Source organism: Petaurus breviceps, unplaced genomic scaffold (genome assembly GCF_028583685.1).
Source record: "Petaurus breviceps papuanus isolate PSGF00001 unplaced genomic scaffold, PetGlider_PUasm1.0 38, whole genome shotgun sequence".
Lineage (NCBI taxonomy): Eukaryota > Metazoa > Chordata > Mammalia > Diprotodontia > Petauridae > Petaurus > Petaurus breviceps.
The window spans coordinates 23,624,097-23,641,638 of NW_027186304.1; the positions used below are offsets into that span (position 1 = coordinate 23,624,097).

The following is a 17,542-nucleotide window of genomic DNA, read 5'->3' on the forward strand; positions in this document are numbered from 1 at the left end:
TCCTAGTGTACCTTTCTGCTCTAGGATTAGGGCTCCTGCTTGTTCTTCATGCCATGAAACTTTGATCAGGGCTCCTACTCTTTTGCAACCACAAATATTCCTCTCTGCCTTGGGATTGTGACCCAGACCTCAATAATGGAGTTGCCAAATGGTATTTAGTCTTGCATGAGGTACCCTGTAATCTCTTTCTGATCAGTTATCCAAATCCCCTTGCCATCTCTGGCTGGTAAGCATTCCCAAAACTGCTGCTGCTGTTGCCATTGCCCCTGAGACCCATATCAGGTACTGCTACCCCTTGTACCAGGTCCTAATACCAGTATAATGGATCTTTTCTTCCAACCTCCTAAGCTGTCTTGGGCTGGAAAAATGTCTTACCCTGACTTTTAGATGGCAATGCTGCTCCAGAATTCAGTTATTACATGTTATTTTCAACTTTTTTGGAGAGGTATGTTGGGAGAGTTGGCTTGAATATTTCCTCTATTCCAACAACTTGGCTAAGATAGATAGAGCACTGCATAAAATTCTTTAATGTCTTAGCTCTGGCAGGTCTATCAAGCTGAAAAGGTGAGCTTTGAGGATGAAAAGAAAGGAAGGAAACAAGCCTATGTTCCAGTCACCATGTTAGATGCTTTACAAATATCTCATTTGATTCTCTCAACAACCTTGTAAAGCAGATGTCATTATTGTCCCCATTTTACAGTAGAGGAAACTGTGGCAGACAAAGGTCAAGTGACTTGACCAGCTAGTAAATGTCTGAGGTCATACGTAAACTCACATCTTTCTGACTCCAGGCTCAGCACTCTGTCCACTGTGCCACCTAGTGCCTCTAGGTCTAATAACAGACTATATCTGTTGACCAAGAACCAATGTGACTAAGTTCAAAAAAGCTCAGTGCTTGCCTCAGCAAGATGAATTTTTTAGTCACAATGATTCTCAAAGACCATCTACCAAGTCATAGTAGGACCGCAAATTGTATTGGTAGAAGGGAATACTTACAATGGCAGAATCACAGATCTTTGAAGTTCTGAATTAAATCTATTTTGTGCCAGCATATTTACTGTGGTAAATAACTGAGGTATATAACACAATATGTATATGAGGGAAAAAGATTAATAAATATTACACAAATAATACACTAAAATCAACTGTTCAGTGATATGGTGGCATACTATAACAACTCAAGTTAAGAAAACAATGAATGAATAAACAAAAACATTACTGAGCACTTAGGAAGTGCTAGGGATAGTGACAGCAAAATTGAGATTGCTCCTGTTCTCAAGAAGTTTACATTTTAATTGGAGGAGATAACACATAAAAAAGAAAGTTTAGTTGGAGAGGGAATAGAAAGTTTCAGAAATCCTAAAGGGCTGCCTTAGGTGTCCTTAGGTTGCATCTGTATACCAGATGACAGTACCCATGTGTATGAAGGATGAAGAGGCAGGGCAGACAGTAAGACTTAGAGGACCTTAGGACAAAGCTGCAGGCAAGTTGGGAAGTCCTGGTGGTCCTACATGTGACTGGAAAGAATAGACTGATGACTCTCATCTATCCAAGGAAGGCACTGGTGGGTCAGGAATTGCTAAATGCACATTTTAAAGCTCAACTCTTATTTCATAAGGAAAATTACCTTTGGAGTGCAAAGGACAGAAGAAAAATGGCTAAAATGGAACTGAATGCCAGATAATTACAGAGAAAAGTGTACTTAATTGAGAGACAAAGAGAAGTAAAGGGAAAAGACCAAACTACAGAGCTATAAGATTAGTCAGGAATTTAGAATTTATTTATGCCATATACATAGCTATTTTAGTTTTGTGATAAGGAAGTTATGTGATTAAAGTAGTGTTTCTGGAAGATTCCTGAAAACTGTGTGCAGGATATACTGAAGCAAAGAGGGTAGAGGCAGGGAGACTACTTAGGAAACTATGGTAGCTCCTTGATAGTAATGGCCAAGTCATATTCCTTTTTTATATATCTTCACTAGCCAGTACATTACACATATTTAATAAATAATTGCTGAATGAAGATGGTGGGAACCTGGACTAGAGTGGTGGTACAGTGAGAAAAGCATTGAGGGACACTTAGGAAGAACTGGTAGCAATTGGTGAGTGGGGGTGGGACTCAAATATTTAGACTAGGAAATTAGGATACTGATGGTACCATTAATAGAAATGAGAAATTATGAAGAAAAGTTGGCCTTCCAAAATAAACTGCTATTGTGTAAGGTCCATAGCAATTTAACCCACTTTATAAAGTATCATGCATACAGAAACACCTAGCTAATGTTTAATGACAAAAGCTAGTCATATATGGCTGTCTTATAGCCTTATTTTTTCAGGTTTAGCATTTTCTTCATCAGCATTTCAAGCACTATATCTAGGAAGATGTATTTATGAGTGTAGGCACTGTCTAAAGCCTCCTTTAGAGCTGCTTGTGGTAAAAAGCATAAATGACCTTGTAGTTGAGTGGTAGATTTGATTTTCTACTTCTAACAAAGTCTTAACTTCTACCTAAAGTAAATATTCCTTTTTCTGGAAATGTTGCATAGGCTGAGGTCATGATGTACATAAGGTTTGAATATTACACTGACTTTCCAATATGTAAAAGGAAATGATATTTAGTCATTGTTAGTAGTACCACAGATAAAACGTTATTCATTGCAGTAGCAAGACAGTTTGCATATGCCAGAAGACTATTACAGACCTGAGAATTCTCAGGGAAAAGAAGTTTCATCTGATAACTCTTTTTTTGTTTTTGTTTTTTTTGCTTTTTGGAGAGCAACTGGGGGTAAAGTGACTTGCCCAAGGTCACAGTTTTTGTGTTAAGTGTCTGAGGCCATATTTGAACTCAGATCTTCCTGACTCCAGGGCTGGTGTTCTATTTACTGCACCACCTAGCCGCCTCTGATTAACTCATTTTTAAGGGAAAATATGTTACTTATTTAGAAAAGGGGAGGTTTGTCTGATAAGGGAAATAAATATTCTATAGGGGGGTGGCATCAAGATGGTGGAGTAGAAACAAGACTTCCCAGGGCTCCGGCTCTCACCTCCTCCAATTCATGTAAAAGGTGACTCTGAAGAAACTATGGAGATACAGAACCCACAAAATGAACACAGAGAAGCTAATCTCCCAATGAGGATAGTCCCACAGGCCAGCATCAAGTGGCCAGTGCTGCGCTCTGGGAGCTGACTCCGGTCCCACACAAATCCAAGGTTTTAGCCCCAGTGTGGACCTGACCAGCCATCGGCTGGAGGGACTTCAGATCACCAGCAGCTGTGGTGGTTTCCAGAATTATCAATACATAGATACTAAGGACACAGTGAGAGGTCAGTGCAGTGTGGACTTTGGGATCCAGTAGTTGGGAGTGTGGTTGGCCTCTGACCCTGGGGCGAGAAGCGGCTGAGTCACAGCACCTGTGCAGCAGCAGCCACATGGCAGCTTCAGCTCCCGGCCTACAGATTGTAGGGGGACCAAGCAACCAGTCTGAGGGGTAATTGCTCTTGCTTTAACCTGCTTGGATCTGGATTGTGGTCTAGGGTAGAGGTCCTGGGGTGTGAGACCAGCTTGCCAGAGCAGGTGGAGGCTTCAGAGAGGGGACCCAACTAATACCTTCGGCAGCTAAGAAAACCCCAGTATTTGGTATGAAGCTCCCTTGTCTGGCAGCAGAGTCCTACTGTGGCAAAAAGCCCAAAAGTCAAGTAATTGAGTGGCAACATGAGCAAACAAGGGAAGCAAAGTAAACGGAGCAACCTAACTTTACAATCCTATTTTGGGGACAAAAAGTATCAAAGCATGGAACAGGAGGAAGACAGTGATATTAGAACTCCTGCACCAAAAGCTTCCAAGAAAAATACGAGCTGGTTACAGGCCATAGAGGACCTTAAGAAGGATTCTGAAAACCAAATAAGAGAAGTGGAGGAAAAATTAGGAAGAGAAATTAGAATGATGCAAGAAAATTATGAAATGATAGTCAACAACCTGACTGAAGAAAATAACACCTTAAAAAATAGACTAACTCAGATGGCAAAAGAGGCTCAAAAAGGCAATGAGGAGAAGAATGCCTTAAAAAGCCGAATTTTCCAGATGGGAAAAAGAATCTCAAAAGCTGACTGAAGAGAATCATTCCTTCAGAATTAGATTGGAGCAAATGGAAGCTAGTGACTATATCAGAAATCAAGATACTTTTAAACAGATCCAAACAAAAGAAAAATTAGAAGGCAATGTGAAATATCTCATTGGGAAAACCACTGACCTGGAAAATAGATCCAGGAGAGATAATTTAAAAATTATTGGACTACCTGAAAGCCATGATCAAAAAAAGAACCGAGAAATCGTCCTTCAGGAAATTCTCAAGGAAACTGCTCTGATGTTTTAGAACCAGAGTGCAAAACGGAGGTTAAAAGAATCCACCGATCACCTCCTGAAAAAGATCCCAAAAAGAAAACTCCTAGGAATATTATAGCCAAGTTCTGGAATTCCCAGATCAAGAAGAAAATATTATAAGCAGCCAGGAAGAAACAATTTGAATATTGTGGAAACACAATCAGGATAACACAGGATGTGGCAGCTTCTACACTGAGAGATCGAAGGGCTTGGAGTATGATATTCCGGAAGTCACAAAGGAACTGGGATTAAAACCAAGAATCACCTACCCAGCAAAACTGAGCATCATGTTTCAGGGGAAAACATGGTCATTCAATGGAATAGAGGATTTTCAAGCATTCCTGATGAAAAAACCAGAGTTGAATAGAAAATTTGACATTCAGATATAAGAAGCAAGAGAAGCATGAGAAGGTAAACAGGGAAAAGAAATTGTAAGGATCTTATCAAAGTTGAACTATTTACATTCCTACATGGAAAAACAATAATTGTAACTGATGAAACTTTTCTCAGTATGAAAATAGTTGAAAGGAATAGAAAAAAAATATATATGTATATATATTTATCTATATGGGAGGGTGTATGGGCATATGAATACATATGTGAATGTGTGTATATATGTGTACATGTATACATAGATAGAGGGCACAGGACCAATTGAATAGGAAGGGATAATACTTAAAAGGTGAAATTAAGAGGTAAGAGAGGAATATAATGAGAGGAAATGGTGAGAGACAGAATGGGGTAAACTATCATATAGAAGAGGAAGGAAAGATGGTTACAATGGAGGGGAAGAACAGGAAGGCAAAAGGGAATGGATCAACCTTATTCTCATTGAATTTGGCTTAGGGAGGGAATGACATACACACTAAATAGGGTATCTCACCCTACAGGAGAATAGGGGGGAAGGGGATGAGAGGGGGGATGATGGAAGAGAGGGCAGGCTGGGGTAGGGAGGGAAGTTGGAAGCACCCACTTTTGAAAAGGGACAGGATCAAAGTAGAGAACAGAACAAGTGGGAGGTGTGATAGGAGAGAGGATAATATAGTCTGTCTTTTGCAATATATCTACTACGGAAATGTTTTGCATAGCTACACATGTACAACCTATACTGAACTGCTTATCTTCCCAATAAGAGTAGATTACAAGGGAGGAAGGGAATGAATCTGGAATTCAAAGTTTTAAAATCAAATGTTTAATATATATATATATATTTATTATTAATATTATTTTGCATGTAACTGGGAAATAAGACATACAGGCATTGGGGCATAGAAATCCACCGTGCCTTAATGGAAAGTCAGAGGGGGTATGGGAAAAATATGGGACAAAGAAGATTGGAGGAGGGGAGTGGTGGGTAGGGGAAAAACAGGGAGAAAATTTGTAACTCAAAATCTTGCAGAAATGAATAATGTAAACTAGAAGTTAATAAATCATTTGATTAAAATAAACTATAAAGAAATAAATGTTCTATAACATTTTGACTCACCTATTTAAATCTCTTTGAATGAGAAAGAAATTTTGCTGAAAGATGTAATAAATCTAGTAGTTAACACTGTTTTAGTTAGGCAAAGTAAAACAGATGGTACTGAAAGGCAAAACATAGTTAAGCCTAGAAATGGAAAAATTATATTATTTTCATATAATTTCACATTTTGAGAAATAATTATACTATATTTCCATGAGGCAAACAGCGAGTTCTACTCCAATGAGGAAATTAAACTCAAAATATTTATTTGTTCTTCATATACAGTGATAAAACTATTCTTCCCAGAGGATTCCTAGGTACTCTTGTTTTTTTTTTCTTTTCCTTTTTTCTTTTTGGACGTGGAAGTTATGGCAATTGATGTTAAGTGACTTGCCCAAGGTCACATGGTTAGTTTTTGTGTTAAGTGTCTGAGGCTGGATTTGCATGTAGGTTCTCCTGACTCCAGGGCTGGCGCTCTATTCAGTGTGCCACCTAGCCGCTCCCCTAGGTATTCTTCAAGGTCCCTTTGAGGTCTATAAATCTACTAAAAGTGGTACCACTTTTTGAAATGCTGGCTACATTTGTGGTAAAGTCAACAATACTACTGACTAGAGGCAATTAGGTGGTACAGTGAAGTGCCAGACCTGAAGACAAGATCTGAGTTCAAATTTGACCTCAGATATTTCCTAGGTGTGTGATCCTGGGTAAATCACTGAGCCTCCAATTGCCTCAGTTTCTTCATCTATAAAATGGGGATAATAGTAGCATCTACCTGCCAGAGTTGTTGTGAGAATCAAAGGAGGTAATAACTGTAAAGTATTTAGCACAGTGCCCAGAACACAGCAAGCTCTACATAAATGTTTGTCATTATTATCACAGTCCCTTACTGACATCCATAGAGAGAGCTCACTAGGATGAGAATTTATTCTTTGGGGAAGAAATTTAGAACAAAATAGAGGTCTCTCACCTTCTTACAAAGCACCTTTCATCACAATATTATGTTTTAACAAGGAGGTTACATCATCATGAAATAGTCCTTTAAGTATTCAAGGACCACATTTACAGAAAACAAGTCATTATTCAAGAACTTTCAATTCTCCAAACAGAAGGATGAGTATTAGATCTCTCAACTTTATTCCTAATGGTAACTTGCATGTATGCTCTGTAGATGGGGTAAAAAGCAAGAGAAGAAAAGTAACCTATTTAATTGCAAAGAAAACACTTAGCTAGTTACCTTTGTCATTGGAATATGGTGTATGGACATTGTTGCTAGGAACAGACACATTCTGGTGGTGTGGTTGGTTCACAGTTTCTAAAAATGAAACCAGATTCTCATGATGGGAAAGTTCTTCGCCAACAGGGAATGAAACAATGTTCCAGTTCAGCTGGGTCCCTCCTTCTGTTAGAGCACGAAAGAGAGATGGGATTGGTTCATGAAGCTCTTCTACAGTGCTCTTAGAGGTGGGGGGAGTATCACTGTAATTTCGAGGATTGCACATACCTAAGAAAAAGAAAATATTAAGTAATTTGTTAAAATTTTTTTGAACTAATGGAATATCGTGAGCTTGGGCAAACCCTGCCTTACCCACTCCAAAAAAGACAAAAAAAAAAAAATCCCAAAACAAAACTTAAACTAATGGAATATCAAGAATTTTCAGTGTATCATATTTAATTTCCAAAGTTCAACACTTGAATCATCTTTCAGTGTTATACTTTACAAAGTTAAATGGTACTTCATGTTTCAACAATCAACTAGATTCCTTGCTTAACAGCTTACTAAAACCTAGACTCCTTGAAAGAAACTTTTAAACACAAGGCTGAATTTGTCTAACTGACCAGTTCCTTGCACATAGTTAAGCGTTTAAAAGATGTTTGTAGAACTGAATAAGCTTTGGGGCAAACGTACTGCTCTTCATCAATTATCTAATTAAAAGCACTAAAAGGTAAGGCAAATCTGATTTATATATTTCCTACACTTAAAGGGATGGTGGGGTTGTAAAAGAGTGGTAAAGTGGGGGAGGAATGTAGTTTGAATTTTATAGACAGTTCATAAATTCAACATTTTCATTGAGCATCTATTATGTACATATCACTATGCAATGTACTGAAGCAAAGAGAAATGAAATTCAGGATCTTCATAAAGAAGTCTGTGCATATTTAAAATTTAATATTCAGACGAAGTATGATAGAAAAATATGTAAACTACTTAAAGGCAACTTTAATAAGGTTTAGGCTACCTATGTTGCACAATGTCATGTTGTTTAATATTCTGCATCATGAAAAATGACTATTATATAAAGTATAAACTTAAATTCCTTAATTGATTGGTGACTATATCAGGAATTCTACAGCAACATATTACGGATGGGCAACCAGTGGAACTTCATTACAGCAGGGTTTTATGACTTTAAGGTTGTGTTTGGCTATAAAGTATTAAGAATGTTGTTTGGTAGTGATTTTTTGTGAGGCATGCCTATTAACTTGTCTTATGTTCAGTATAATTTAAGTTCACAACAGCCTTAAGAAAAAAAATTTACTATTCATTCCAGAATATTTGGTCACACAAAAATTCAGCTTCCTATTAATTAAAAGAAAATAGGTTTGTAAAAGACAAACTATACTCTGGAGACACACACTAGAGAGATTATGGCAAGTTTGCAAGAAATTAAAAGGTAGTTCAAAACAGAATTGTTCATTTATAAAATGATGGGGCTAGAACAAATGATCCTCAATATCCCTTCTGCAAGCCACATAAAATGAGCACATGTACAGAATAAAAGTATAATTTATGCATACAATCGTGTTTATTAATTACATTTAAACATTGATTTATTTCACAAAGCTACAAGTTGATGCTTAACTTCAAGGAAGCCATGACTCCATTATCTTTAATTAAAGCAAAAATTTGGGTCTTCTGACAAGAAGAAACTATTATCAGTCTTATGGCAAAACAAAATTTTTATGATTTACATAGTGACTGTACCTTCACTGTGTCAAGGACATAGACATGTGACGAATTTTTGAAAACAGATTTTTACTGATATCTTTTGTTTTTACATAACACAGATTTCCCCCTGTATCTTCCCTTCATTCCTTTCAAAGAACTCTTAGATCAAGGAATTTTTAATTTTAATTTTTTTAAGACTAGGTCTCCTTATTTTGCTAAGGCTAGAAGCAAAGGGGCCACTCACAAAATCAATCCCATTCTCACAGGCACAGAAGCCTGCTGTTTCTGACCAAAGCCAGTTTGCTCCTCCTAGAACAACCTGATGGCTTTCCCACTTCGGGGATGGGGGTGGGGGCCTCACCATACTTATACTGAGCTTAGTGCAGATACCGGATCAGCTTAGCTCACAGCAATTCAGAACTGCCAAATACCTTCACCTCTGGAAAACAGTGTGGGGAGGTGTCTTCACATATATCTTCTTTGGGATAATGTTTGTTTAATGTGTTTTTTTTAAATTCTGCAACATTCCTTTTTGATTGTAGGTAGTTCTTACAATTTACATTATTATAGTCATTATTTATATTGTTTTCCTGCATCTGCTTATTTAGTTTGCCTTGATTCTTGAAAGTCTTTCTATATCTATTTTTTATAGCACAGTAATATTCCACTACATTTATGCGCCACAAATTTTTAGTCAGTCTTCAATCAATAGGCTTGTACTTTGTTTCTAGTTCTTTACTATCAAACATACAAATGCAACTATAAACATTTTAGTGTATATGGAGCCTTTATTTTTATTAATGAAATTCTTGGTTTATCTATTTAACCTACTTTATTTGGATATTTAATTGAACTCATTATTTTTTCCTGTAAACTCTTATTCTTCCAAACTTTTCTATTACTGTCAGAGACAATACCATCATTTGACATATTTGATCATTTCTAACTTCACATTTCTTGACTCTGACCTTGTTTCTCAAATAATTACCACCTTAGTTAAGGACCATATCATCTCTAGCCTACCTAGATTATTGTAACACCCTCCTAAATGGTTTCCCTGCCTCAAGTTTTTCATTACTCCCAGTCATCTTATATTCTGTCGCCAAAGTAATTTTGTCTCTTCTACCCTAACAAATCTAATGACTTCCTCTTACCTTTATGATAAAATATAAACTCCATTTAGCTTTTAAAACCCAATAAAACTTTGTCCCAACTAAGTCTTTCCAGCCTCAATGGACGTTATCTCCCTTTCATACTTTGCCATCCAGCCAAACTAGCCTTCTCTGTTCCTCACACGTGACCCTCCATCTCCCATCTTTGGGTCTTTGTACAAGCCTAGACTACATCCCACCTTACCTCTGCCTCCAAGAGTCCCTCTCCTTTAAACTGCAACTCAGGTACCGTCACCTACAATAAAACCTTTCCTGATCCCCCAGCTGCTAGTAACTTCCCTCCCAAATTACCTTATATTAACTTTTATGTATGTGTATTTATTAACATAATATTTATGCTATGCATATGTTTTTATATGTACATGTTATCTCCTCACTTTGGATGTAAGCTCATTGTAAGAAGGGATTGTTTCATTTGTTGTATTTGTATCCCTAGTGACTAGAACAATTCCTAGTACACAGCAAGCAAGCACTTAATAAACTTGTGTAGACTCAGTGATCATTTCAAATTACTTTTTCAAGTGGTTGGACTAATTCATAGTTCCATCAACAATGCACTGAAAGAGGCACTAATTTTCAGGAAAAGGTAAAGGGAGGAACAAAGGAGTTTATTTTCTGAGCTACAGCTATGGACAGTTTCTTCTTTTTTTTCTTTCTTTTTTTTTTTTAAAGCAATTGGGGTTAAGTAACTTGCTCAAGGTTACACACCCAGTTATTTTTGGGTGTGGTGCTAAGTATCTGAGCCCGGATTTGATCCCCAGGTCATCCCGACACTGGAGCCTGTGCTCTTACTTGCTGAGCCATCTGGCCACCCCTCTTTTTCTTATGACATGTTTTTATAATCTTAATAGATTTCTGAAAACCGAAGTCTTATCTGAATTAGGAAATCTTGCTATCACGTTTAAGGAGGGTATGCTAGTCTAAACTGTACTCCTAGACTGAAAATTATGATAATCTGTACTTTGCAATATTTGAAAGTATATGCTGCTCATTTTGTACTCTGGTCAAATGGAATGTCATAATTAATATCACTTCCACCTCCACATTTTGCCTCTGAATCCAAAAAAATTGTGGTAGCAACGAAATGTCTAAGGCAACAATTCTCCCTTCTTAATAGACTCGAATTTTTTTCATTTGTAAATCAAAATATACTATTAGAAATCTGAAATTTCCTAGGCTGAGTGTATTCTATCAGTGGATATCCTAAATCATCACGAACATCTTAGGGAGTTTCTTAGGATACAGAGCCTAAGAGATCTGCCAATGGCTAAAATTAATAGAGTAATTTCCTAAAACTGTCCTTTCTTTTTTTGGAGGCAATCAGGGTTAAGTGACTTGCTCAGGGTCACATAGCTAGTAAGTGTCTAAGGCTGGATTTGAACTCAGGTTCTTCTGATTCCAGGGCCAGTGCTCTATTATCCCACCTAGCTACTCCTATACTAAAATTTTAAAAAGGAGTCCATTTGGTACGAAATGACTGATTCAGCTCCAGGGACTGATAAAGAAACTGACAAAACTCTTTAGTTTTCTGTAACTGTATCCAGAAATCATCTTCATCATGTATACTGCTGCTCAAACAGCTACATATCTCAAGATACTCAATCCCTCTCATGTTCAGAGTTTTTGTCTTTTGGGTAATTAGGGCTCCCAGGAGTCTTGGTTTTCTGAACATGTTCCATCCAGCCTGTTTCTATCTTTCCTAAAACGTGAATGCCTCAAACTGAATACAGTACTTTCAGGTCAGAGTAAAGCAGATTTATTACAGTCCTTGTTACAGACACTCTGCATCTCTTAATGCAGCCAAGGTATAGCTTTAACTTCTTTAGCTTCCATGTCACAAGTTGACTCATATTGAGGTTTTAGGACTATAATTAAAATTCAGACCTTTTCCTAAATTAAAAAGAAATGCACTAAAAATCATTGAAAGGTTTCTCTGAGAGATGCTGCTGTTACTCTTAATTACAAACAAAGGCTGTTGTAAAAACAGTCTTCCAAGAGGCTACTAGACAAACAGATGTGGTTGGGGTTATGTCCCCAGAGGCAGCTCATACCTGACTGAAGCACTTATCCCAACAGAGAAGCAGCATAATAACAATGAAACTGAGTTCTACTTCTCTGGATATGTGAGAAGAGACAGCTCCTACTCTAGAGATTCTGTGGCTACCACTAAGGAGTGGGGTTAATATAAAATCAGAACTCATATTACAGTAACTTTAATTTTTCAATTTTGGGCTTTATAATCTCTCTCCTAAAACTGAGTGTTTGAAATTAAGAACAATAAGTTTGGGGGCAGCTAGGTGGAACAGTGAATAGAGCACCGGCCCTGGAGTGAGGAGGACCTGAGTTCAAATACGGCCACAGACACTTAACATTTACTAGTCATGTGACATTGGACAAGTCTCTTAACCCCAAATGCCCTGCCTTCCCCCCTCCAAAAAGCAAAAAAAAAAAACAATGGATTTGGATTCCTTTTAGTTTTTAGTAGTCTTCATAAGATAGTGTTATACTTAGTCCCTAATAACTCACCTCTTAAAATTATTATCATATATCCAGCTTAAGAGTGACAGTTAGGAGAGATATAGAAATTATCTATGGAGATTTTGATCTAATATAATTCTGCACCGAATCATTGCAACTCTTGCAACACGGCAACTATATTTATGCAACAAATACCACAATATAGACATGCTTTAAAATAAATATTAAACACTTCACTAATATGTTTATGATAATATCTGTGGAGTAGATGATAAAGCAGAATTTCTCTAAAGGTCTGAAAAAGCAGTTAGCGGCAGACAAAGCAGAGTGGACAGGGAGTCCTCTCAAAGCCCTCCCCAATCTTATAATTCTATAAATTTATAATATCAAAGAAACATATGACATCAATTAAAGCCGGCAATAAAGCTAAATATTAAACATATAAATAATATTGTATTATAATAATTGTATATCATATATAATAAATTTTAATAAAATGAATCAAAGAAAGACTTTTCCTTGGTTCCAGTCTTTAGTTTACTGTAGCAAAAACAGATCATAATCAAATGCTTATATCATGATTCGTAATCTATTTCTGTGATAACTAATCAGTGATTACCTCTAGGAGTTTTGTAAAGTATTAAAAAACTATAAAAGCAATAAATAATTTTTTAGTTATATAGTAGCAATTTTTGAATATAAGAAGGCATTACAAAATCAAACAAATGATAAATGGAGTGCAGGAGAATTTTTTTAAATGGCAGGATTTTCCTGTTTTTTTATTTTTCTTTTTAAAATAGGCTTAACACTGTAGATAAATATTTTGTTCAAGAAAACATTACTTTAGAGTTGGGGGACAATTATTCTATTCCAGTTTTTTTCTTTTAATAGCATAAAATTCAATAAACACAGCTTAGTTTGAAAGAAAAGTAACTGGCAAAAATTATGTAATATTTTATATTATTAATATGGCAACTGGATTTTGATGATTCCATAGCACAATGGATTTTTAGCAGCTGTTCTTGATGAAAATATAAATCCTAAAGGAAGCCAAGGTTTTATTTCCATAATACAAAAAACTAATTACTCTTTGTCCTAGTAGTATAGCTCATCTTATTGCTTATCAGTCTTCTAAATCAAAGCATAAACATTTTTAAAAGGGCTCCAAATAAGCACATATGATTTGAATATTCTGTATCCTTAAATGCACATCAAACTCACAACTGCAAACATTTTTATTGACCATATGTCTTAAGCAAAACAGAAAGAAAAAATCCCATAAAGAATTAAATATTGGCATACCAAATCTGACACATGTATTCAATCAACTGCAACTTTTATAGCAGGGGCACTGTGAAGGAAACCTGAACTAAATAAAATCACAATACACACACATTTTCTTAAAGAAAGATAACTACAAAATATAAGATAATTTAAAAAAACTTCAAGAAATCAGCCTCTGAAAAATGAAAGAGTACTTCCAAATATTATACATCAACATGAAAGAATGAATATAGTGACTTTATATCCTGGTAATTATTGCTCAACTCAAACACATACAAAGACACAGATTTCTAGAGCGCTTCAATTCTTTTTTGGAGCGAGTCTTTGAAAAACTAAATTTCATTTTATTATTGTTGAAGATCTACCTTTTTCCCCTTTCCATATGCCCTCATCCCCAGAGAAACAAAATTCCTGTTATGAACATGTATTGCTAAGCAAAATCAATTCTCACATTGGCCCACGTTAAAAAAAAAAGTACAATCTCTACTCTTGAGTCCACCAACCACCTCAATCAGGAGGTGAGTAGCATCATGAGTCCTCTGGAATTGTGATTACTCGTTCTGCTGATTAAAATTCCTAACTTTAAACATATTTTATCTTTACAATATTGTTACTGATTTTATAAATGGTTGTCCAGGTTCTGCTCCCTTCACTTTGCATCAATCTACAACAGTCTTCCCAGGTTTCTCTGAAAACATATCCTTAATCATTTCCTGGGGCACAATAATATTCTAACACATTCACATATAACAACTTGTTCAGCCATCCTTAATTGATGGGCAAACCATCAGTTTACAATTCACTTCCACTACAAAAAGAGTTATTAAAAATAGTTTTGTGGGTCAAGATGGCAGAGTAGAAACAGGACTTCCACAGGGCTCCAGCTTCCACCTCCCCCAATCCATATAAAGAGTGACTGTGAAGAAACATTGGCGATACAGAACCCACAAAATGACACAGAGAAGTTAACCTCCCACTGAGGACAGCCCCGCAAGCTGGCAGCAAGCGTCCAGCACAGCGCTCTGGGAGCCGACCACGGCCCCGGAGGAGCCCAAGGTTTTAGCCCCAGAGCGGGCCTAACTAGCCACTGGCTGGAGGGACTTCAGATCACCAGCAGCTGTGGTGATTTCCAGAATTATCGACACATAGATGCTAAGGACACAGTGAGAGGTCAGTGCAGTGTGGACTTTGGGATCCAGTAGTTGGGAGTGCGGTTGGCTTTTGCCCCCATGGTGAGAAGTGACGGAGGCACCATGGCCTTGCAGCCCCAGCCACTTGGCAGCTTCAGCTTCTGGCTTGCAGACTGTAGGGGGATCAAGCAACCAGTCTGAGGGGTAATTGCTCTTGCTTTAACCTGATTGGATCTGGTTTCAGTCTAGGGTGGAGGTCCTGGGATGTGAGACCAGTTTGCCAGAGCATGTGAAGGCTTCAGAGAGGGGACCCAATGAATACCTTCGGCAGCTGAGAAAACACCAGAGTTTGGGACAAAGCTCCCTTATCTGGTGGCAGAGTTCTACTGTGGCAAAAGGCCCAAAGTCAAGCAATTAAGTGGCAATGTGAGCAGGCAAACAAAGCAAAACAAACAGAGCAACCCAACTTTACATTCCTATTTTGGGGACAAAAAGGATCAAAGCATGGAACAGGAGGAAGACAGTGATGTCAGAACTCCTGCACCAAAAGCTTCCAAGAAAAATACGAGCTGGTTACAGGCCATAGAGGACCTTAAGAAGGATTTTGAAAACCAAATAAGAGAAGTGGAGGAAAAATTGGGAAGGGAAATGAGAATCATGCAAGAAAATTATGAAATGAGAGTCAACAATCTGACTGAAGAAAATAACACCTTAAAAAATAGACTAACTCAGATGGCAAAAGAGGCTCAAAAAGGCAATGAGGAGAAGAATGCCTTAAAAAGCCAAATTTTCCAGATGGGAAAAAGAATCTCAAAAGCTGACTGAAGAGAATCATTCCTTCAGAATTAGATTGGAGCAAATGGAAGCTAGTGACTATATCAGAAATCAAGATACTTTTAAACAGATCCAAACAAAAGAAAAATTAGAAGGCAATGTGAAATATCTCATTGGGAAAACCACTGACCTGGAAAATAGATCCAGGAGAGATAATTTAAAAATTATTGGACTACCTGAAAGCCATGATCAAAAAAAGAACCGAGAAATCGTCCTTCAAGAAATTCTCAAGAAAAACTGCTCTGATGTTTTAGAACCAGAATGCAAAACGGAGGTTGAAAGAATCCACCGATCACCTCCTGAAAAAGATCCCAAAAAGAAAACTCCTAAGAATATTATAGCCAGGTTCCGGAATTCCCAGATCAAGAAGAAAATATTACAAGCAGCCAGGAAGAAACAATTTGAATATTGTGGAAACACAATCAGGATAACACAGGATGTGGCAGCTTCTACACTGAGAGATCGAAGGGCTTGGAGTATGATATTCCGGAAGTCACAAAGGAGCTGAGATTAAAACCAAGAATCACCTACCCAGCAAAACTGAGCATCATGTTTCAGGGGAAAACATGGTCATTCAATGGAATAGAGGACTTTCAAGCATTCCTGATGAAAAAATCAGAACTGAATGGAAAATTTGTCATTCAGAGAAGCATGAGAAGGTAAAACAGGGAAAAGAAATCATAAGGAACTTATCAAAGTTGAACTATTTACATTTCTACATGGAAAAATGATAATTGTAACTGATAAAACTTTTCTCAGTATGAAAACAGTTGAAGGGAATAGAAAGATATATATATATATATATATATATATGTCTATATAGGAGAGCATATGTGTGTATGAATACATATGTGAATGTGTGTATATATGTGTACAGGTATACAAAGATAGAGGGCACAGGACCAATTGAATAGGAAGGGATGATACTTAAAAGGTGAAATTAAGAGGTGAGAGAAGAATATGAGAGGAAATGGCGAGAGACAGAATGGGGTAAACTATCTTATACAGAAGAAGCAAGGGAAAATGGTTACAATGGAGGGGAAGAACAGGAAGGCAAAAGGGAATGGGTCAAACTTATTCTCATTGAATTTGGCTTAGGGAGGGAATGACATACACACTAAATAGGGTATCTCACCCTACAGGAGAGCAGGGGGAAGGGGATGAGAGGGAGGATGATGGGAAGACAGGCTGGGGTGGGGAGGGAAGTTGGAAGCACCCACTTTTGAAAAGGGACAGGATCAAAGTAGAGAACAGAACAAGTTGGAGATGGGATAGGAGGGAGGGAAATATAGTCAGTCTTTTGCAATATATCTACTATGGAAATGTTTTGCATAGCTACACATGTACAACCTATACTGAACTGCTTATCTTCCCAATAAGAGTGGGTGACAAAGAAGGAAGAGAATGAATCTGGAATTCAAAGTTTTAAAATCAAATGTTTAAAAAATATATGTATATATATACACTATTATTAATATTATTTTGCATGTAACTGGGAAATAAAGATACACAGGCACTGGGGCACAGAGATCCATATGCCCTACTGGAAAGTTGAAGGGGATATGGGAAAAATATGGGAGAGAGCAGATTGGAGTAGGGGATATCCAGTGGGATTGCTATTTTGGGGTGGTGGGTAGGGGAAAAACGGGGAGAAAATTTGTAACTCAAAGTCCGGCGGAAATGGATGATGTAAACTAGAAGTTAATAAAGCATTTGATTTGAAAAAAAAAAAAAGAAAAAATGTTTCAAATTTAAAAAATTCGTTTTGTCGGGGCAGCTAGGTTGCGCAGTGAATAGAGCACTGGCCCTGGAGTCAGGAGGACCTAAGTTCAAATGCGGCCTTAGACACTTA

General features: G+C 37.2%; 1 protein-coding gene across 2 annotated transcripts in view; it reads right to left on the minus strand.

Annotated features, from left to right (window-relative positions):
- TWSG1 (twisted gastrulation BMP signaling modulator 1) overlaps positions 1 to 17,542 on the minus strand; it is a 152,076-nt gene that overhangs the window by 92,513 nt on the left and 42,021 nt on the right. For both annotated transcript variants that reach the window (XM_069099652.1, XM_069099651.1), the window contains exon 3: positions 7,080 to 7,346. In XM_069099652.1, coding sequence (XP_068955753.1) covers positions 7,080 to 7,346 — 267 coding nt within the window. The remainder of the gene's footprint in view (positions 1 to 7,079; positions 7,347 to 17,542) is intronic.